The sequence below is a fragment of the Cnephaeus nilssonii genome, assembly GCF_951640355.1.
Source record: "Cnephaeus nilssonii genome assembly, chromosome: 5".
NCBI classification, from domain to species: domain Eukaryota; kingdom Metazoa; phylum Chordata; class Mammalia; order Chiroptera; family Vespertilionidae; genus Cnephaeus; species Cnephaeus nilssonii.
Genome location: NC_137076.1, coordinates 87,865,802 through 87,888,253, shown reverse-complemented (window position 1 = coordinate 87,888,253; position 22,452 = coordinate 87,865,802). Strand labels below are relative to the sequence as shown.

The 22,452-nt window shown below is 49.5% G+C and overlaps 1 protein-coding gene across 1 annotated transcript in view; it reads right to left on the bottom strand.

Moving 5' to 3' along the window:
- Positions 1 to 212: 212 nt before the first annotated feature.
- Positions 213 to 22,452, bottom strand: part of ARHGEF37 (Rho guanine nucleotide exchange factor 37) — a 34,263-nt gene continuing 12,023 nt past the window's right edge. Inside the window, exons 3-13 of the mRNA XM_079772888.1 lie at positions 22,009 to 22,132; positions 19,950 to 20,097; positions 16,891 to 17,090; positions 15,412 to 15,542; positions 14,627 to 14,731; positions 12,308 to 12,418; positions 11,022 to 11,351; positions 9,476 to 9,604; positions 5,463 to 5,658; positions 3,904 to 4,061; positions 213 to 3,230 (exon numbers count right to left, since the gene is read on the bottom strand). Coding sequence (XP_079629014.1) covers positions 3,021 to 3,230; positions 3,904 to 4,061; positions 5,463 to 5,658; positions 9,476 to 9,604; positions 11,022 to 11,351; positions 12,308 to 12,418; positions 14,627 to 14,731; positions 15,412 to 15,542; positions 16,891 to 17,090; positions 19,950 to 20,097; positions 22,009 to 22,132 — 1,842 coding nt within the window. The 3' untranslated portion in view covers positions 213 to 3,020. The remainder of the gene's footprint in view (positions 3,231 to 3,903; positions 4,062 to 5,462; positions 5,659 to 9,475; positions 9,605 to 11,021; positions 11,352 to 12,307; positions 12,419 to 14,626; positions 14,732 to 15,411; positions 15,543 to 16,890; positions 17,091 to 19,949; positions 20,098 to 22,008; positions 22,133 to 22,452) is intronic.

Below are 22,452 nucleotides of genomic sequence, written 5' to 3'. Positions count from 1 at the left end.
GTCTGACTTCTTGCTGTATCCCCACCAGCTAAGGCCAACTCCAGGAGGCACCCAAGGTGCGCTGTAGACACTCCTTAAGTGAACACACGAATGAATGAGGTGCCATTTTTAGGTGTAGCAAGTGCCCAGAGAACAAATGTCACCCTGGGGAATCTGACTATCCAATGGTTAGAGACAAATTCAAGAGGCATTTTTATCTTTGAAGTCCTTTATTCCCATTGGTTCACATCAGTTATTCACCAAGCTAGAGCTCATCACATTAACCAAGAATCCACTCATTCTCCCTTTGATATTGTAATCTTGTCCTCGTGTCCAAAACTGGGCTGGGGCCCAGAAGGTTAGAGAGGTGTCACTCCGCTGCAGGGAGCAAGGGACACCCCTGTGATCGGTCTTCCACTCTTAGAAGTATTGTTCGGTTCATGGGCAAATACCTTAGCAAGCTCAACAGTGAAATAAACAAGACACAGTGCAGTGGTCCTAGGCATTTGGGGGGAAAGGAGCACATTATGCAGTCCCCTGGAGAAAATTCAGGCCGTTCTCCATCTTCTCAAGATGCATTTTCTCACCCTTCAGTGACTTTCAATCTCACCCCCTGGTCCACGAGATACCGTAACCCATGTGCTACTGATACATTTTTATTTTCCCTTCATGAGATCCATTTAGTTCCAAGTGTATTTCCGTTTCCTCCCCTGTACCTACAAGAACATCCAATTTTGTGCAGGTCCCTTTTAACGGCACTTATTAAATATACATCCTGGGACCTGGCAGAACAGGCTGTCCTGTTTCAAACCACCTCAGAAGCTGCCCGTTCAAAGCCGCTGAGCTGGCACAAGGCACAGAGGGGCACGTCCTGGCTTACAGCTTGTGGCCATTTCCGATCCCAGGACTCTCCTGTCCACCACTGCGTGCCTCGGGCAGAGGTTCCCAACCTGGCCGCACACTAGGCACCTGGAGAGCGTCCTGAGGTCCTGAGGCCCAGACCACTCCCCAGGCCAATTCCATCAGAATCTCTGGGTGGGCACAGTGGAGAGCTGCCCAGGTGACTGCAGTGAGCGGCCACGCTGAGAAACCCTGAGCGAGGGTTCTAGCCCAGGGCAGGCTCTCGGTAGGTACTGTGGGACCACAGGTGGATTTATTTTATTATCTGCTCCCCCCCTCTGCTTCCTATTTGTATCAGAAATCTGAGCAGGAGAGAGAACGGAAAATGAATCAAGAGCGTCTTGTAAAGTGAACTGGAGCCGGGAAAGGAATTGTGGGAACCAGCTCCCCTTGCATTCTGCATTCTTCACGCTTTCACAAGCCCAGAGGAGGTGAGGTGCAGACTGTCTGGCACAGGCGTGTACTAGTACATACATCTCAGAAGCCCTCCACAATCCAGGCACTGCAGTTATAACAACAGAGATGTTCTTGGAAATAAGTCTCAACTGCCACCCGTTTTTACAGACACACTAACTTGGGTTGGCCCCAAATTCTGTTGTTTGTATTCAAGATCATGCTGGGTCACCCTTGGGTTCTTCTGTGAGCCTCGCCATTTATCTTAGCCCACAGTGACATCCTAGAGGTGATTCAACAGCAGCTGCATCCAAAATTGCCCCAATGGGTCAGTCTTTATTGAGGGGCTTCCATTTCCAGGTTCTAGGAAGCGATGACAATAGGTTTGAGCTCACCAAGTTCACGAGTTTGGCTCCTGGACTGCAGCATTGAGAAGGAGCCTGCGGCAGACCCTGGGTTTATGGGAAAGGACGCCGCGTGGATTAGCAATGCCTGCCGAGGGCACGGGAAGTAGCATAACGAATGCTGATGTGGGGGCCAACCTGAGACCACTTCCGGCACATCCTGCTACCGACTCACATTTATATGCACTTAAATGTAACTCACATTTGTATGCACTTATATTATAAATGTAACTTATAAATGTAACTCACATTTATATGACTCACATTTATATGCACTTAAATGTAACTCACATTTATATGCACTTCACCATTTGCAAGGAGCTTCCATGTCCTTCGCCTCATGCCAATCTCACCGCAGTCCTGTGAGTTAGGGCTTTATGGACGGGAAACCTGAGGTTGTGTCCCAAGTGGAAGGTCCCACAGTCACCTGACATCAGTCCACTGGTGCTCCAGGCCCTCAGTGGCCTCCTGAAACCACCGGGGTTCCCCCGCTTCCAGAAACAGGAAACCAAGCCATGACCTAACCTCCCCACCCACCGGGCCTGTAATCACCTGCTTCAGTTTCCTTTGGGATTTGCATGTCCCTTTGTCCCCTATTCAGAGAACACAGCAACAGTGTGCAACTGCTTGGCAACAGCCTCGCACACCCCACCTAACACACCCTCCAAATCTCTTCCCTGGAACGGGCTCTGAATGTACCTACACACATTCCAGAACTGGGACTTGGCCACACCCACTGCCAGGCCCGGGCAAGACTGTCCTGGGAACCTCTCCGCTGTCCCAACAAGAACCTGCTTCCCAACTAGAGAGGGCTCTCAGGGGTTCACTGCCCAAGATACCTCACTCCCAGCATAGAGAACTGAAGACGACCGATCGGTCGGCTGCGGTGCCTCCTGGTACCACATGTAGGAAGTGAACTGTCAGGCCAGCAGCCCTGGGCTTTTCCAGCGCCCCTCCCTACACCCACACAGCACACAGGTGACATTTACCTGGGTGGCCCTCTCCATGGGCAGGCCCAGATGGGGGCCCCGGTAGGACTGGCCATTAGCTACGGCAAATCCTTATCAACTTGACCTGCCATCCTCCATGCTGTGACTACAGGCTGGAACAACCTCTTCACGAAGACAGCTAAGCCGTCCTGGCTGGAGCCTTCTGTGCCCGCCCACACCAGGCATTGTGCAAGGGCAGCGCCCAACTCTTCTGGCTGCCCTCTGCGTGCCCTTCACCCACCCCATGCTGGCCTCTCTCCCCTCCACCCTGCCTGCTCTTTCTTCTCTTCCCTCCTGGGATCACAGCCTCTAATCCTCCTCATCCCTTGGCAACTTGGGCTCCGAGGAAGGCAGCCTAGGAGGGCAAACTCCAGCCCCAGGGAGCCGGGCTCGGGGCCCTGGCCAGGAAGCTGGAAGGCACATATCCCCTCCGTCCGTCCACTTCCACGAGGCTCCATTCCGGGTTCCCCTTCTTGTCCGGGGCCTCCAGGACAGTCACTGGCTGGCCTGCTTGCAGACTCACTTCATGGCTGTTTCTGGCCACAAAGGGGTACATTGCGACCACCTGAAACGTGGGAGTGACACAGCAATGGTCAGGGTGGGAAGACGGACAGACCCCACCCAGGAAGGCTGTTGATCGCTCCCAGCCAATCAGTCCCCACTGCTGGGCAGGCATCGCCTCCCAAGCACATCCTTGGCCTTTCTGTTTCTGCTGCTCCCACCGCCAACACCCACAACGTGGCAGGCTCTGTCCTAGCGCTTGGCCTGGTTTTGATTGTCACAGTTCTATGACTCCGTTTGCCCCATTTTTCAGATATGGACACTGAGACTCAGAGAAGTTAAGGAACTTACTCAAAATCACACGGGTAGTTTTTAATGTGTTCACATGGCTGTGCAACCATCACTACTGTCGAATTCTGGAACATCCTCATCACCCCAAAAAGCAACCCCACACCCGTTAGTGGTCACTTCCCATCCCTCCCTCCCTCAGCCCCTGCCAACCACTGACCTTTCTGTCTCTGAACATTTCATATGCGTACAATCATACAATACACGGCTTTCTGTGTCTAACTACATGTGGGAGCATGCACTGGCACTTCCTTTCTCCGGGCCCCACCCCTGGCCAGGACGCTGGTGTGGCCACCAATCGAGGCCCAGACTCATTGGTAGTAGTCCCTCCAGAGAGGAGAAAAATCAGAGCCCCGCTCCAGACAAGCCCCCCGCACTCCCACACTCACCTGGGTCCCGGTTGGGACGGCGGCAACTAGGGCTGCGGTGGGCTCCGGTGTTGGATGCCGGGAGTCCTCGCGAGGCCCCGCCTGCCCCCTGAGCTTCTCCTCCCGGGGGACGATCTGGTACGGCTCCACTTTCCCAGCCGGCACGTACCCTCGATGTCCTGTGGACATAGCAAACGTTAACTGGCTACAGGCCACCTTCTCCACCCCTTTGAGAGAAGAAATCACTGCCATGCATGGATGTCAATGCCGCCAACACAGCTTCTCAGCACTAAAAGGACATCTAGGAACCTCTCAGGCCCCCCCCTCCCCCACACTCGCTGTCTCTACCTTCTGCTTGCACACCCCCAGTGACAGGGAGCTCATTCCCTCCTGAGGCGGCCTGCTCGGTTCTGAACACTCTGACAGAGAACACGTTCTTCTCGGTCTGGGATGGAAACTGCACCACTGGTCCCTTTCCCCTGAGGCAGCTGCTTCCTTACCCAGGACAGCCTTTCCGAGGCAGAAACTGCCTTTCCCTTCTCCAAGTGCCCGGCTCCTCCTCATGTGGAACTACCCCAGTGCTGTTCTGGCTGCTGTCGTTAGGAATGGCCAGCCCGGCACGGATCATCTAGTCTTCACACCAACTCCCATCTTGCTGCTGAGCCCGCCGGGATCGGGGGGGGGGGGGGGGGGGGGCAGGGAGGGGAGGCTCCGACACTTCTCCAGCTTTAAGCAGCTAGTGAAGTGGTGGGACTGGCGTCCACACTCAGTCCTCGCCCCGGCCCCTCCCCCGGGAGACTTGCTTTAATCCCCACTCAGTTGTTTTCAGCTTGAGTCATGAGACTGTTCTTCCACCATTTCTGCTGTACTTATACTCTTTTCTTAATGTTTTCATAGACTCACTTTTTAAAATCTGGTCTTGTACCATACAATAACAAATAAAGGCATGGGTTTATATACTAGTTATTTTTTCCAATAAAATTAACATCCTCAAGTAGCAATGGGGGGGAACTGTCCACAGACCCCTCCCATCATCCTGTGTAACCCCCAGCCTCTGGGTCACATATTCTTCGGAAGATACTCCTCTGGTCTATCTCTTCCTGGGTTCATGGTGCCCCTTACCTCCTGCCCGGCTACACTGGGGCACCCAGACCTGAGCACCACACCCCCAGGTTGTGACCAGTGCACAGGAAACTCCCCCTCATTCTGGACATCAGACGTCTGTCCACGTAGCCGGATCCAAGCACCCCTTTCTCTATCTCACAGGGTGATGCTGAAGTTCTGTCCACCCCCCTGGTCTGTGAGGTCCCCAAGGCAGGGTCCTTGTCTCCCTTGCACGGCGCCCAGCACACTGGGTGCTGGGTAACAGATGTGGCGATGAAAGACTGAACTCCTCTTTTTGGCCTTTCATGCACCACCCTATCTGGCTATGCTCCAAACCCTGCATTTTCGCCTGGGCTCAATTCCCACTTTGGATTTGCATGGCCAGACTCTGACCTCTGAGGGCACCTGTGTCTCCCACTGGTCCTGTTGGGTGGTTTTCCCAGAGGGAGGGGAAGGGCCCACAAAGTCCCACATACCCCCGGTGTCCACCAGCCAGCGGCTGCTGTTGCCTTTGGTGTCCTTGTTTTGAAGGAGGGCCACGATTTGGCCCCGAGGCAATGACAGGTCCAGAGTCCTAGACCCGCTGGTGTTGCTTGTCACCTGGTACAGCTTTCCTGGGCCATACTTGGTCAGGAGAGCCTGCACCTGACGTTCAGCCCCTGGAAGGAGTGGCTGGGGAGAGGAGGGATAAAGACAGTGCTTGAGTTAAGTGTCAAAACTGGGGCCAATATCTGCCCAATAGGCAGTGGATCAGATGAGAAACACATGCAATTAGTATCCAAGGGAATCTCACCTCATTCAACCTCTAAAATCCCTAGCCTGTTTGCTCAGTGGGTAGAGCATCAGCCTGAGGACCAGAATGTCCTGGGTTCGATTCTGGTCAAGGACACATGCCTTGGTTGCAGGCTCCCCCATGGCTCAGACCCTGGTCAGGACGCGTGCAGGGGGCAACCAATCGATGGGTTTCTCTCACATCGATGTTTTTCTCTGTTCTTCCCTCTCTCTTCCACTCTCCCTAAAAATCAATGGAAAAATATCCTCAGGTGAGGATTCACAAAAAATAAAATAAAATCCCTCCCAGGTCTAACCTTATGGAGTTTTCCAAGTTCTACTTTCAGGTTCTGAAATTGCTCAGGCACAGAGATCCAATTTAGGTGCTCTAAATTCTGCCCCTTGCACCAGGCTAAGTTGACCCTCAGGGAGGTGCCTGGTATGGGTCTTTCAACCCATTAGATTGTGAGCTTCATGTGGCACCAGATCTTACTCATTGGGCATCTCAGCCAGCACAGGGCAGACACAGGGAGACCTCCCACACATGGGGAGGAAGGGAATGCTACCTTTTACCCCATGAGTTTTCAGTCCACAAGTATTTATTGGGCACCTACAAGTGTTTACTGGGCACAGTAAGTGCCGGAAGCTAATTCCAGCATGTCATAAATGCAAGAGTTTCATCAAACGGTTGATGGAACTTGAGGACTCAGCAAGAGCTGAATCACATATGTTATTGCCTGTTGGAAATGGCTAAGGGCATTTCCCCAAACCTGAAAAGGATGCATAAATGATTGCTTGCTGCCAGACAGCTGAGGGCATCTTAATCTACATGTTATTTCCTCCTATTGGCCAAATACCTTAACAGCCATAGGCAGTTCTTCCAATCTGACAATGGATTCTGTATACCAAACCCTGACCTTTGATATGTATATCTACCTTGCTTTAAGACAATTTGTGTTAATAAAAAGCAAGGGGTCGAGAGAGACAGGAGAACTTGGTTTCTTTAGCCAAGCTCCTCTGGCCCCCCAAAAGCCTTCCAAAATTATGTTTCATCTCTTGACTCTTGATTAATTTACACACAGCGCCTTCTCCAGATTCCTGAACCCTTCTATATGCTGGAACAAAACCACCAGCATTAATTGGCACTCCAACAGGAATGTGAATGGTGTAACAGAAACACAGGAGTGAGTGAACTGCCACCTAGCTGGGAGAATGATTCAGCTCATCCCAAAATCTCCTGGCAGGACCTTTGTTTTTTCATTCACTGCTTCCAGTAAAAGCATCAACAAGAGGGGACCCAGAGGTGACTGTCCCCTTTTTATAAAACAAAGAAGAAACTAAAAATGTTGAATATAGATTTCCAATGTATTCTCTTTATCTTACTATACATATGGATGTATTCATATTCACCATGTTTCTGTGGTTAGTTATTTCTGGGTAGGGAGGTGCTGGGTATAGGGAGATAGACAGAGATGCCCTCAGGAACATTTGGGCACAGACTCTGCCATTACCCATAATCCAATGGGTTCACTGAGTCAGGATCAAGAACCAGGAGAACACAATGTTTCAAACAGGCCCTAAATTGGAAGTGTAGAGATGGGGCCGCTTATTTCAGACCGGTGGTGTTAACATGAGTGTAAAAGCCAGTGGTGTAGCAAACATTTGCCTTCTTTCTCAAGTCTGGCAGCGCCTACCTGTGTAGAGGACAGCAGCTGTCCCCGGATGGGCCACCTCACTTCTGTGGATTCTGTTCCCTTAGCCAAATAAGGCAGGAATTTACAGGAGGGTGTGTGTGTGTGTGCGTGTGTGTGTGTGTGTGCGCGCGCGCGTGCGCTCGCGCGCGCGCACGCACGCACGAGCCAATTTTCAACACGCACTGGTATTATTATGTTCCCATTTGTTTCTTCCTTTTGTTCTTCCAAGTCTTCTCTTTTTTGTGCAATCAGCATAGATTGCTTTTCCAGTAAAAAAAACAAAAACACACCTGTCATTTTGTTTTAAGTAGAAAGAGAGGGGAGGTTCCTGTGACACAATTGAGGGCTGCTCTGTTCTTCCTTTTCTGCCCACTTCCTCTCTCCGAGTTGCAGGGCCCATGTCACCCCCCAAGAGACCTCTGCTGGGGCAGCCTCAGTGTGGGGGGCGGGGAGCGGGACAGCTGTGGTCCAAGGAGTATCAGCCCCAGCCCTTCAGAGCGGACACGCATCTCCGATGGTCTTTGACGGTCTCTGCCCCGTGGACAGGTGCGAAGGCTGCCGGCACCTGCCAGCGCTGCTGGGCTCCTTTCCTCGTCTCTCTGTGTCTCTGGGGCCCCTCTTCCTCCTGGGGAACCTGGGGGCTGTCTCCTGACCCTTCACTTCACATCTCACATGTGACTGACTACACAGTTTCCATTTTCTGAAACCCTGAGAGCCCGTATCCCTTCAGCTACGTCAGTTACTTTTAAAACATACACTACATGTGTATAGTCAAGTGGACTGACTGAAAGATACCCTTTCCTCATATTTTAGAGAAACATACCTTACCAAAAACAGCACTTGGCCATCCAAAGTTTTGTAAGCCATTATGGAGCATACAAACTTCATTTAAAATAAGTCACAGGACATAATGTACAAAACAGAGAATATACTCAATAATATCATAATAACTTTGTACCATGACAGATGGTTTTACCATGGTGATTATATCTTAAGGTATATAGATTTTGAATACACCTAAAACTAATATAATATTGTATGTCAACTATACTTTTTTTTTTTAATCCTCACCAAAGGATATTTTTCCATTGATTTTTAGAGAGATTGGAAGGGACAGGGAGAGACAGAGAGAGAAACATTGATGTGAGAGAGACACATCAATTGGTTGCCTCCTGCACACACCCCAACTGATGCTGGGGATTGAGCCTGCAACCGAGGTATGTGCCCTTGACTGGAATCAGACCCAAGAACCTTCAGTTTGCAGCCGATGCTCTACCCACTAAGCAAAACTGGCTAGAGCAACAATACTTTAATTTTTAAGAAATTCCATAGTGAAAAGAAAATTTAAATGTCTTAATTTTTTTGTAAATTTTCTTTTTTTTAATCCTTGCCTGAGAATATTTTTATTAATTTTAGAGAGAGAGGAATGAGAGGGAGAAAGAAAGAGAGAGAGGCAAACCTGGATTGGTTGCCTCCGGCATGCACCCCGACAAAGGGTTGAACCTGCAACCTGGGTATATGCTCTGACCGGGAATCGAACCCCTGACCTTTCAGTATACAGGACGATGCTCCAACCAACTGAGCTACACTGGCCAGGACTTAAATGACTTCTTATTTAAATGTCTTACTCATTCTGAATGCTGGTATTTGAAGCAGGTTCAGTGAGAAGGTGATAAGGAGACAGTAAATTTATATGAAAATTTTGAAGAAGTTCCAGGTTTTTGGATGTTAAATGCCACTTGCTCATTATTATGCCTGAATTCACTTAATAGTAAAATGTTTGGGCTTTCTTATTCTTGACCCATGGGTTCTGTTCTCTGATGCTTACTGGCCATGAAGAGCATGTGTGGGTGGGAATGTGAATCCCACCCACCCCCACCCCCACCCCCAGCTCTCAGAGAGAAAGGAGAGAGGGAAAGGGAGAATGTGTCCCTGGGTAACAGGAAACATTGAAACTACAAAAGGGGGAGGAAATAGGGGATTGAGCCTCACCCCATTACAGAGGGTCAAGGAGGGTCACTTACTTGAACAGTGGGAGGTGTCAGCACTTTCTCGAAGTTCTCTTGAAAGGAGCGAAGCTGGTGACCGGTCTGGCCCAGTGCATCCTCCACCAGCTTCCTGAAGGCCGGCTCCGAGAGGTGGTGGTGGGGCAGCTGGGTAGGGACAGACACCGTCAGCCCACAGTATCCCTGGTGTGTTAAGATGGGCCTTTGTGTCCTAGTCAGCCATCGTTTTTGTCTGCCTGGTGCCCCACCTTCCTTTGAGGAAGTGTCCTTCTATGGGGTCCGGGAGAACTGCCCATCCTGGTGCTCTGGCCACAGAAGTGGCAGTCATGGCACCCCTTCTCCTAGGCCCCATGATTGGCCCAAGGATCGGACAATGGATCCAATTGGGCCAATCGGAGTCCTCCCATCAGATTTAGGCCGTGAAGGCTGGGGATGAGAGGGCTGTTCTTCCTTTGGATTCTGAGATGGAAAGGTAAGAGCTTGGAGCTGTTAGGAGCCATCTCTCCCACCATACAGCGAAAGGCCTGCCTGAGAACAGAGAGGGAAACAGAGCTAGGGGTGGAGTGAAGTCAAGCCCTGCGAACATCATTAGTACTGAATGCAGCTGGGTCTCCGGCTCCATCCACTCAGGGTCTCCCAGTTATGCAAGACAATACATTCTTCTTTATGCCTGACCTGGTCTGGAACCCAAGTTCTGAATAATGCTCTGTCCAGAGACCTTGGCCCTGTTAGGCATCTCTTGTACTCCGATCAGATAACCTAGGAGTGAGTCCTCTCTGTTAACAAACTTGCTGCTCTCATTCTGATTTAGAGCCTCCTTTCCCCCATCCCCAGGATGCAGACAGACTGAGGTTCTACGATGCAGGTATTTCCCAGGCTCCAAGGACAAGTCCATCAATCACGGACAGGCTCTAACATTCTACATTACAGGACCCACCAAGACGTGCCCTCTTTCTGCTTTTATAAAGTTGACCTCCCCTACTGGCATCTGTAACACTCCCCAGCCCAGCACATCCTAGCCTAAATACAACGGGGTCTGGAGAGAACCCTAGAGGGCGGGAGGAGAATGAAAATATCATCTAATCAGATTTCCCCTCTGCCTTTAGGAAAGATAAATGCTTCTTCCTGCAGTTGGTTCAGGCCTAATTCAATTCAAAAAGAGTGTCTGAGAGAGAACTCTATACTAAATGCTGTGAGGGCCAAAACGAAGAAAAGCCTCTAGTCCCAGCCCCTCTCAAAGAGGAGAAACAGCTTTATCCATCTCCCCAGGAGGCAGGCTCTATAAAGTGCTAGTCTCCCAGCAGAGCCTCTCTGCTTCTGAGTTCCAGAGCCTGGAAATGGCCTGGAGTTCCTGCTCCATCCTTGCTTTTATGATCCGACTCTACTAATGGAAGGAGAACAGGCATGAGAGAGATCCAGAAGGTCCCCACGGCCTCCTCCTCAGCACCTGATGGCCTGTTTGGAAGGCCCAACCTCCCTCCTGGCTCCTGCAAAAGACGGCTGAAGGGGCTGCATGGCCTTGCCAGGCTATTCCCCAGAGGTGCCCCAGTCCCGGAGGCCTTACCTGGGCCAAGCTGCTCTCTGCCCTCTGCAACACTTGCTTCGCAAGGTCCCTCTGGAGAGCCACGAATGTGCCCAGGATCTGGCCCAGCCACTGCACGGCCAGCTGGTTAAACTGCGGGAGCTCAGCCACCAGCAGGGAATTGAGTGCCTGGTACGTGTGCCGGGCCTCCTCCTCCTCGTAGGTCACGCTGCCCTCCTCCAGCAGCTTCTCTTCCAGCCGCTCAAAGTCCAGTAGTTTGTCCAGGCGTTTCTTGATCAGGTTCTGAGGACCGGCCAGTGCCTTGGCCAGGCTGCACAGCGGCTGCCCCACCAGGTCTTCCAGCCGCTGCTTCTGTGGGAGAGGGGAGCTTGGGAGTCCAGGAAAGAGGTGGCAGCGGGTGGGCACCGGGAAAAGGGAGCTTTGAAGGTGGGCAGGCCTGGGCTCCAGCCCTACCCCCACTGACTAGCTGTGGCCTCTAGCACGCTAGCTAACCTTTCTGGGTCTCAATGTGCCCAACTGAAAAATAGGGACAGCGCTGGTAATGAGGTTAGCAGCGTGCCTGGAACAGAACAGGTATTTAATATGTCACTTCTTTTCTTAAAAAAATATGTTTTTATTGATTTCAGAGGGAAACAGCGAGAGAGCGAGAGAGAGAGAGAGAGAGAGAGAGAGAGAGAGAGAGAGAGAGAATCATCAATGACGAGAGAGAATCATTGATTGGCTGCCTCCTGCACGCCCCCTACTGGGGATCAAGCCTGAAACCCAGGCATGTGCCCTTGATTGGAACTGAACCTGAGACCTTTCAGTCCGCAGGCTGATGCTCTATCCACCGAGCCAAACCATCTAGGGCTAATAAGTCACTTCTTAATATCGTTACTGTGCTTGGATATTGAAAAAGATTTTGTATAGAGTGGTGGTCAAAAGCATAGACTTTGAGGCTCAGATCCAAGCTTGTCACCGACCATCAGAATAACGTGGGTGGTCAGCCCCTCTGAGCCCCAGTTGTCATTTGCAGAATGGGGCTATTAATAGTATCTACCCCTAAGCCCGTAAACAGTGTTGTGAGGATTAAATGAGGTGAAGAATGCGAAGGGCTTAGCTCAGTGCCTGGCAGACAGTGAGGCTCAGTAAACATTAGCTGGGGCTATTTTTATCGGTAAAACACACTAAAAATAATCTCTGCCTTGCTGACTACCCAGGGTAGTTACGGATGTGACAATGTGTGAAGGACCTGACATCTAAATATTATCCTTATAGGTTGTGTCACCTGCCCAAAAAAGAAAGAGGAAGGGAGAAATTCCACTCACAAACTCAGGGAAGGCCTGGAGCTGAAGGTCTCTTGCCAGGTTGCAATACTGCCCCACAGGCCCCGCGGGCATGTCCAGGTCATATTGCTGCGGCCGGAAGCGGAGGAAAGCCTGGACCAGGACAAATGAGAGACAGAAAATCATGGCCCGTCACGGACATCTCACACCTGCATCCCCTCCACCAGACCCCGGAAGAGGCTGTCCAGGCCGTCTGCACATCCCCTGTGACAGGGAAGCACACCTTATTCTGTCCTTGGAAAACTTGGTTGATTAGACAGTTCCTCCTAGACCAGTGGTCGGCAAACCGCGGCTCGCGAGCCACATGTGGCTCTTGGGCCCCTTGAGTGTGGCTCGGCGTTAGAACCACTTCTTCAAAAATAGACTCGCCCAGGCCAAAAACCGACTTCTGCACATGGGCCACGAAGTTTCAATCGCACTGTATGTGCGCGCCCGCAAGTGGTATCTTGTGGAAGAGCCACACTCAAGGGGACAAAGAGCCGCATGTGGCTCTTGAGCCACGGTTTGCCGACTACTGTCCTAGATTAAGCTGAGCCCAGCTGGCGTGGCTCAGTGGTTGAGCGTCGACCTATGAACCAGGAGGTCACAGTTCAATTACCAGTCAGGGCACATGTCCAGGTTGGAGGATCAATCCCCAGTAGGGGGCATGCAGGAGGCAGCCGATAAATTATTCTCTCTCATCATTGATGTTTCTATCTCACTTTCCCTCTCCCTTCTACTCTGAAATCAATAAAAATATTTTTTTTTAAAAAGAGAGAGACTAAGCTGACATCTTTCTCCCTATTCCAGCACTGCCCAAATTCACACATCTGCAAACCTCCCTTAGGATTTTTTTGCCATGTCTATATTCCACATGTTCTATTAACACTTTTCTTTAAATCAACTAAGCATTCCTACTTAAAACAATGCATTTAAAAAAACAAACACCTTATGACACTACCCTAAAGGGAAAGCCAGTAATAACTGCCATAAATAGTCATGGAAGAATAATTGCTGTGAAAACAAAATTATTAAGTCTGCCTGGATGTCATTGCCTGCTGCAGGCTCCGAGCCCAAGACTGCCTCTGCAATGTTAGCAGCATGCCAGCCAGTGAGGTTTTTTTCCTGGACTCAGAGGATGAACAGAGGGAACCACTCTGTCCCTGTGGGATTCCATGTAACACTGGGTCTGTCCCGTAAGTCCTGCCTCCAGGAAAGTGCAGCCGGAGAGCCTCCAAACATGGCCCTCCTTGGCAAAGCCAGACGCGTCTCTCCTGTGCCTCTGGCTTCTCTCCCTCGCGGCCCAGAGTGTTTCCCTTCCTTCTCCCTGTGCTGCTCAGATCCTTCCACTGGGGGGCCAGGATGAAGCAGGAACAAGCAGGGAGATGTGTCCACAGAGGAGTGAGAAACGACCACCCCCCTCCTTGTACGTACTTCCGGTAATGCCACCCCAAGTCCCATTATCCAAATAGCCATTGTCGTGTGACCAAAGCTGGGTTTGCGCAAATGGACATGCCTGAGAACAAAGCCACGTAAGAGGGACACAGTAGATGGAATGAGTCAGCATCGATGACAAGAATGAGCAGGGGATTTGGGCACAAGGAAAATAGCATGCCGGATGGGCATACAAGCTGCTGTTCCTGTGGGCTGAATTCAGTTTATAGAAATATATTTCCTCGGGCCTGAATAACACTTAAATTTTCATTTCATTCGCTGTTCCCATGGGCGCATTGTGAGATTTCACCTAAAAGTCTGAATTTCCAGTTTTCTTTTTTTTCCTTACAATCAGAACTGGCTGACCAGGGCTCACAGCAACCACTCCCCTGAGTCAAGTAATAAATGCCCCTTTAAAACTTACTCATTCATTTGTTCATTCAGTCATTCAAATTCCAAATATTATTACATATTGATTTAATTACCAAAAAGGTCTCATAAACAGACATCAGGCTTTGTATACATGGACACTTCACTCAGTAATGTTACCTACTTGGCCCCTTTAAGCACCCGAGTTTGTCGCCCCTGCTCTGGGTGCCAGTCTGACAGGGTTCTTCTGAGGGCTCTGACCCCAGTGAATTTTTATCCTGCCTAGTTGGAGCCACAACCTCTGAGAGCTCAGTGGGCTCAGAAGCTGCCCCTGTCCTATGGCCCGTTGGCCGAGGAGTGCCTGCCCCTGGGCCCGCTTCTGGCCTGTAGCCGGGGGAAGACCTCTTCCGTTTGGTTCCTGCAGCTGGTACCTTTGCCAGCTCGTCGGATGGGCCCTGCACGCCTTCTGCCCAGGGATCCCAACCCAGCCCCACCCATTATTAACTGCAGGATGCTCACCTCCAGATTGTCCAGGTAAGCTGCCACATTGTTCTTCAGCTCAGTCACACACAGCGACACCCAGTGGAACCTCTCTTCCAAGTCATCAAATTCCTTGTCTTCTGTCTGAGAGTCAAGTTATTCTCGTGAGAGCCATGAAAATCCACAAGGGGGCAGTGTGCACCATAGACCTGCATCCCCAAGTTTTCACTGGGGACCACCTTTCCTCAGATCTGCCCCAAAGCTGAGTGGGACAGTTAGAGGCAGGGAGTGCAACTTAGTGGTTTTGTATTCAGACCACAGAATCAAATACACAAGCATATGAGTCCTGGTTCCCCTGCTTCCAAGCTGTGTGACCTTGGGCAGGTGTTTTACCCTCTCTGAGCCTCTCATCTGCAAAATGGGGGTGGCGGGGGGAGGAGGGGGCGGGGAATAGGAACACCAACTTCATTGTATGGACCAAGTAGTGCCTGGTTCACAGTGAGTACTTAATCAACCTGAGCTGCTATGGGTAGCCATCAATCAAAGCTGGTTCCATGCCCAGACCCAGAGATTAGCTCTGCTATCTGTGTAAAGAGGTCCCAGAGAGAAAGTAGTACAAGGTGCAGTGGAGAAACCCTCCCCAGGCTCCACAGAATCAAGTGGGATGCCAACGCTGCCTGTACCTGGCTATCAATGCTGGGAAGTCATTCCCTCCCTTAGCCTCAGTTTCCTTATCTCTGAAAGCGGTCTAAGCACCCTGACCCACCCCCTGCACAGTCTTGCTTGTCCCTTGAGAGGTGACCCTTCCTCCTGCTCATGCTCACCCTCAACACGAGCCCCGCCTCCTGCTTCAGCAGCTGGCTCAGCCGGGTGGTCTTCTTGGAGAGGGTGTGCGTGTTGATGCGGGCCAGCCGCTCCCGGAGGGTGAGATGCTCCACTTTGGTGTACTTGGAAGCTGCACCGACAGAAAGGGAGGGTGTGGGGAAAGAAGCTGAGCCAGGACAGAAGCATCCAGCATAGCTGGCTAGGCACCTGACTGGGCCCTCTTCTCAACGTCAGCGTCACACCCAGGAACAGGCGGTGAGTCAAGGAACATAGACACAGGGCTGAGCCCTCACTCCGAGGTGTGAGCCCCGGCTGAACAGCCTGCTTGACTTGGATAAGTCGCCCCTCTCGGGTCTCAGTTTCCTCATCTGTAAATGAGGTCAGCCAGCTCGTGGGATGGCTGGGAGGATCACCTAAGATGATAGGTCTAAATCTACTTTCTAAAGAAGAAGCCAAGTGAGAGGTGATTTGCCTGAGGTCCCTCAGTCACGGTTAGCCTGGCCAAACTGGGCCCATATTTTCCTACTCCTGGCTCAGAACTTCCTACTGATTGCCTGACCCCAAGCCTGAGTTTTAAACCTGGCTCTGTCCCTTATCGGCTCTGTGACCTGGAGCAAATGACTAACGCTGCCAGTTTACCCAACTGTGAAATAGGGCTAGCAGTGCCAGCCTCGAAGATCAAACAAGATAATAAATGAAAAACATGTCCTAGTTAGCCCTTAGTATTAAACCTTAGCTAAATTATCATTATTATACTGTCTCAGTTGTGCAAATGAGTTTCACTCTCCTTGGGACATTGCTTAATTTTCCCCAAAAAACCTTTCTGTTTTAACCATCTGAGAGGCAGGATCCCCACTATCTCTGCCTAGGTATACACACAGCCCTTTGTCTCCCTGCCCTCCCCCACTCCCTCATCATTTCTCCTCCACAGTATAGCAGCCATGTGGTTTGGATGGAACTGCTCCCACTTTAGTTCAAGGGGTGGGTGCTAAGTGCTATAAACCAATCCATATAATCCCATCCCCCTGGTGACAGTGATTGGTTCAAAACTAAGCCAATCAGCTCATGGTATTCCCCTAACCATAGTGATTGGTTCAGGGTGAGCACATGACTCAAGTGGGTCCTATCAGAGTGAAGCTCCAGTTTAATTTTTATGGCTAAGAGGGAAAAGGCCCAGTCTTATCTTGGGGGGCGGGGGTGGTATGCAGATGTGTGTCTTGGAATAGCAACAGCCATGTAGTGCTATGAGGGAGGCTATCTGAAGATGAAGGTGACACACAGTAAAGAACAGAGACAAGAGAATTATAGGGAAACTGACCCAGCAACCTGATCAAACCCTACCCAAAGGCCACTTACCTCTGGACTTGTGGTTACATGAGCTACTACCTGCCCTTCATTGGTGAAGCCAATCTGATATGAGCTTTTTATAACTGGAAGTATGCTCACTGATGTATCCTCTAAATTAACCAAGTCCTTACCCACTTCCTTGCGCCTCTTGTACTCATTGATGTTGGCGTTCACGTCCTGGAGGGCGGAGGTAGCCCTCTGGAGGACAGAATAGGCACTGGCATCGGGAAGTGTGTTCTCCAGAATTTTCTGCAGCAGCAGTGGGTACTTGGTAATCCTCTGCAGAGGGATGACCAGTAAGAAACTGAGGCCTGAGGGTCCAGCTTGTGGTCTGAGGGAGAAGGCTGGTATTAGGTAGGTAAAGCCCACCCTTGGGGGCATCAGGGGGCCTGCCATTGAACTCACTGAGTGATCTCAGACAAGTCACCTCCTTCTGTGGCTCTGTTTCCTCATCTGTAATGTGTGAGGTCCAGAAGTTAGATGGATGCTGCTAGTTTTCATTTTACCCCCTTATGGACCTTAGTTCCCCATCTGTACCAAACCCAATGATCAGCTTTCTGCCCTCAGCTTATTCATTCACCCAACAGCAAACACAGATGACCGCTCCCTCTTTACCGAAACACTTTTGCTTGGCCTCAGAGACTCCCTCTGTCCGTCTCCTAATCCACAGACCGCTCTCTTGGCCAACTCTGCTGGCCTCTCTCCAATGCTGGGGTGCTCTGGGGCCTCCCCTCCTCCCTCTTCACCCACTCTCTTGCTGACTTCATTTAGTCCTATGGCTTTAAACACATCCAAAACTCAGATCTTCATTTCCAACTTCTGCCCGGAGTTCCAGATTCCCATGGCCTATTTAATATCTCCACTTGGATATGTCCCAAGCACAACTCTCTATATTGGGCATCCACATGATATGTCATTTAATAAAATGGTTCTGCTACTTCACAAAAGAAAAGCCTTTAAAATTATAGGAGCTTAATGTTTAGAGATGCATTTGAAGTATGTAAGGGAAAAAGTCATAACATCTGTATTTTCCTTTAAGTAGTTTAGCATAAAAATAGATGAAGCAAACAGCAAAAGATTAACACTGGTTCATTTTAGGAAGTGGGTATGTGAGTGTTCATTACATTCTTCTATTTTTCTATATGTTTGAAATTTGTCATCAGAAAAAGTAAAAAATAAAGTACAGGAGCTAATAGTGCCAAGGTCCCTTCTGGAGCTCTGGTTCATGACTGGATGACTCTCTCTCCAATCCCCTTCTTGATGATGGCTGGTATTTGCAGAAAGAGTGCCCAAGTCAACGGCACCTGGGACATCTAGGTTATCTCCAGCAGTTTTCCTTGACCATGACCTGTAGCCCTCAGCCCTGGCTTTCAAGAAACCCAAGAGGGTTCCAAACTTCCATGTCCAAGCACGCCTCCTCCATGAAGACTCACAAGTGCTGCTCATGACCACTCTCCGGCCGCCCTCTCTATGAGATCCTAGCCTCTTGCTCTTTTTCCTAAGGAAAAAGCTCCAGACTAAATGGCCAGGAAAGATCAGCCATGAGGCTAAAAACAGGCGAGCAGGTGGGAACCCTCCTCTTCCCCACTTGCAGCGAGTGGGCAGGCAGGGCTAGGATCAAACCTTCAGGACACACCTACGCCGACCATCTGCTCTCACCAAAGGTTTCCTAGTGCTTGGCTGACCATGGGCAAGGGAGGTGGAAACAATTGCCAGATTTTGGCAAAATCTGTCCTCTGAGCTTACTTTCCATAGGAAAGGGCCAACTGTTCATGAGGACAACTGTCACCTCACGAATCAGACAGCAGGGGGTCCTCAAAGAGATGATCACTTCTCTTCTTCGCAATTATCAAGTAACCCTGTCACCGCAGAGTAACAGCAGCCTCTTACCTGTACAGTCTTTCTAAGGTAATTGGGAGAAAAATTTGTATGCAGCCTTTCAGATAGGCAACAAAAATGACAAGATAATGCCCAGAACTAGGGGAATGGGAGGAAACAGACCCTCTTGGTGGGAGTATCAATTGGTGAGATCTCTTTGGATAGCAGTTTGGCAGTACGTGAAATGTACAAACCCTTTGTTCCATCAGTGCTCCTCTAGTAATCTACCCACATAAATATCAGCTCACGTGAGCAAGGTAGAAGTTATTCAGCAACTATATTTATGACAGTAAAAATTTGGTAACAACCCAAGTGTCTCCCAACAGGATAATGGTTAAATAAACCATAAACCTGCCCTGGAAAAGAACTCTATGCAGCTATTAAAAAAATATATATATATATTTGAACTTGCTTGTATATGCATAAAGGAATTATGCAAAGACCCATTAGAATTTTTTAAGTGGTTACCTTAACCTTGGGGATTGGAGTTGTAATTGAGTGGATAAAGGAGGAAGATTGGGAAGATCATTTTTACTGTATAAATTTGGATGTTTTAAAGATTTTTGAACCATGTGACTATGCTACCCATTCAAAATTTCAATTTAAAAAATTGTTCTCTACATATCTCTACCTGGAGCTTCCACCCATTGATGTCAGCTCAGGCTGTGATGCCACCGGGGCAGTTCTGAGCCTTTTCCATGGGGCAGAACTTCAGCCATCGGTAGAGAGGCCTCCCCAGGTGTTACACGCCTGCCTCCTAACACTGTTGCTGACAGCATGTGGTTCCCCCCCGACCTCACTGCCCTTCCTATGCTAGTCATAAAAGCTGTTCACCAAATGTCTGTGCTTCTCCACTCCTAGACACATGGCAGGACAGCACATCCTGGCCTCCTGGTAGATGGATAAAGCTATGGGATTAGTTCTGGCCCATGAATTATGAGAAGCGATGGATATAATTTCTAAGCTGGAGCATTCGGTTACCAGCCTTAAACCCTCCAGAGTTCCTTTTTCCTTTGCCACAATTAGTGACAAAATTCTGACCAGTGGCTGCTGTCAGCTTGGATCCCAGAGTGAGGATAGTGCAAAGAGCCCCCAAGTCACCCTGCAAGGAGGAAAAGGAAGGCATAAACCTTTGTGGTCTGAAGCCACTGAGAGTTAAAAGTTGTTTGTTTTTGTAGCATAGCCTACCATAGCCCTTGCTGACACACTCCTGAAGCTGTGTGAGCAGCACCAAACGGAGGTGAGACCTCGACGGTCCCTGACCTTGGGGTCCATGCACCAGGAGCAAATTCTCACTGGTCATTCTACTCACACCACTGCCTCAATGATGGCCTGGATCTCCCGCTGCAGCTCTGGCTCCCTTCGGTACGACTCCACCAGCAGCAAGGCCTGGTCATAGTTGGCACAGTAGACCTTATAGACTCGCTCCAATTCCTCTTGGAATTCCAGGAATAAGTTACCTGACAGTGGAAAAGCAACAAGAAGTTCACAAAGGCATGTGTGTGTGGCCCCTTGCTTGGGACAGGGAGGTAGTGAGGAAGACAACTGCCAGCTTAATCCACTTTCTCGCCTTGGGCAAGTTACCTCATCTTCCTGAGTTTCCATTTGTTTCATTTTACTCCCATCATTTTGCCAGAAGGACTGGGTGACAGAATGATGCAGAGCTCAGGCTAATGCACTGTGAGTGCTTAACAAATGGTAGCTATAATCAGAGCAATAGTATTGATAAGGCTCATATTTGTACAGTGCTTTACAGTTGACAAAACGTGCTCATGTTATGTCTTTACAGTGACTGTGTGTGCCAAGTACAACCACTAAGGCACTAAGCATGCTATGTAGCACAGACATGCTATGTAGCACAGACATGCTATGTAGCACAGACATGCTACAGCACAGCCCAGGAAATGACAGGCATGGATGGGTTTCGGGCTCAGGGAGAACTAGGGCCAGATTTCCAGTCGACCCTTTCCCAGTTGTGCAACATGGGACAAGCCTCCATTTTCCCATCTATAGATTGGAATAGAAATAGTACTCATGCCCTGGCTGGGTAACTCAGTTGGTTAGAGCTCGTCCTAATACGCCAAGGTTGTGGGTTCCATCCTGGGTCAGGGCACATGTAGGAATCAACCAATGAATCCATGAATAAGTGGAGTGGCAGATCAAAGTTTCTCTCTCCCTCTCTCTCTCATTTTCTCTCTCTGTCACTCTCGCTCTCTCTCTTTCTCTCTCTCCCCACACACACCCTTCCTCTCTCTAAAATCAATGAATTTTTTTAAAATTTAAAAATATTACTCAACTCCAAGTGTTTTTTAATGATTAAATGTAATAACGCATGTAAAGCGTTTTATACAAATTTCATTCACCCAATATTTACCAACTGCTCATTTATTGACTATATGCCCAGCACTATTCTAAGCTCTGTGAATGAAACAAAGCTCCTGCCTCATGGGGCTTATATTCTAGATTGTCTAGAAGAAGACAGACAATAAATAAATATCATACATATGCCAGGTAGTGACAAGTGCCATGAACCAAGACAAAGCCAGAAAAAAGACGTAGAGAGTGGTAGGAGATCTAAGCCCTCTATGAAGCCTTTTTACCAGAGATCTCCACTAAGACATAACTTGGGTGTAGCCATGAGACCCAGGGCAGCTCCCACATTCTCCCCAACATGGATGCTTCCACAGGAATGTGACCAATGCCAAAGAAACTGTATCATATCAGTATGGCCTGGGACAGGGGCGTGCCAGTAACTGAGGGGCAGAGGAAGACAAACTCTCAGAGAGCAGAACTGTCCAAAGTGGGAGGAATGCCCAGGACACCAAAGTAAAGACTTATTTCCTCTCCTCTTGTCTTTCTCCAGTTACAGATAGTAAAGGAGTAACAGCAACAAAGAAGATACTCCCAGTGTCAAAGGGTACTCGACCTGTAGCTGGGATTAGTGAAAAAGACGAGTAAGGGAGGCAGGATGGTCAAGAGCTAGGGTTCTAGAGTCTGAAAGAGCTGGGTTCAAATCCTCATTCTCCCTGGTCAAGCCATGTGGCCCTGGGAAAGTTACTTCACCTCTCTGAGCCTTGGGTTTTTGTTTAGTAAAACAGAGATAATAATAATCGATAAGTAATGGTGTCATGAGAATGAAAAGGGCTACTACATGTTAAGTACTTGTATCTCCATTTTGTAAAGTGGTGGGTTGGACTAGATATTATCTGAGGGTCCTGCCAGCTCTGACATGCTATGTTTCAAGGGTCCCAAACCCAGACTCTCATTGAGCTGCACTTCCCTGAAACTCTGGACACAGTCCAGCAATGACCCCATGCTGAGGACAACTCCACAGGAATCTAAGGCTGACAGCTGCCCTGTCTTTTGCTTACCAATTAGCTGCACTTGTTTCTCTTCCATGGCGTCTGTCCCCTGCAGATCCTGAAGAAATCTGCTGTTCACCTTGATGACGTCATCGATGTTTGAGAACAAGACATCCAGATCTCCCTGTGGCAGCTGGAAGGAACCAAGAAGCCATGGGAGGTTGCTGGGAGGTCAGTGGAGAAACTTGATTTGTAGGCTTTGGGGAACAGTCCAGAACACTCGTGCCCCCAGGGGCCCATCACTCTTGGGAAGATTGCCCCAGTGGAATGTTTGCAAGGACTTTGAAATTTTATAAATTAGGTTATTTCCATTATTCTACAAGAGAGGAAAGGGCACTCAGCATGGAAGGAAAGCTAAGCTGGGGTTTTACCCTAAGTCTGCTGCCAACTATCATTTTTCTTCCCTCAGTTTCCCCATCTGTCATAAAAGGGTGGAAAGTTGGATTTCTTTCC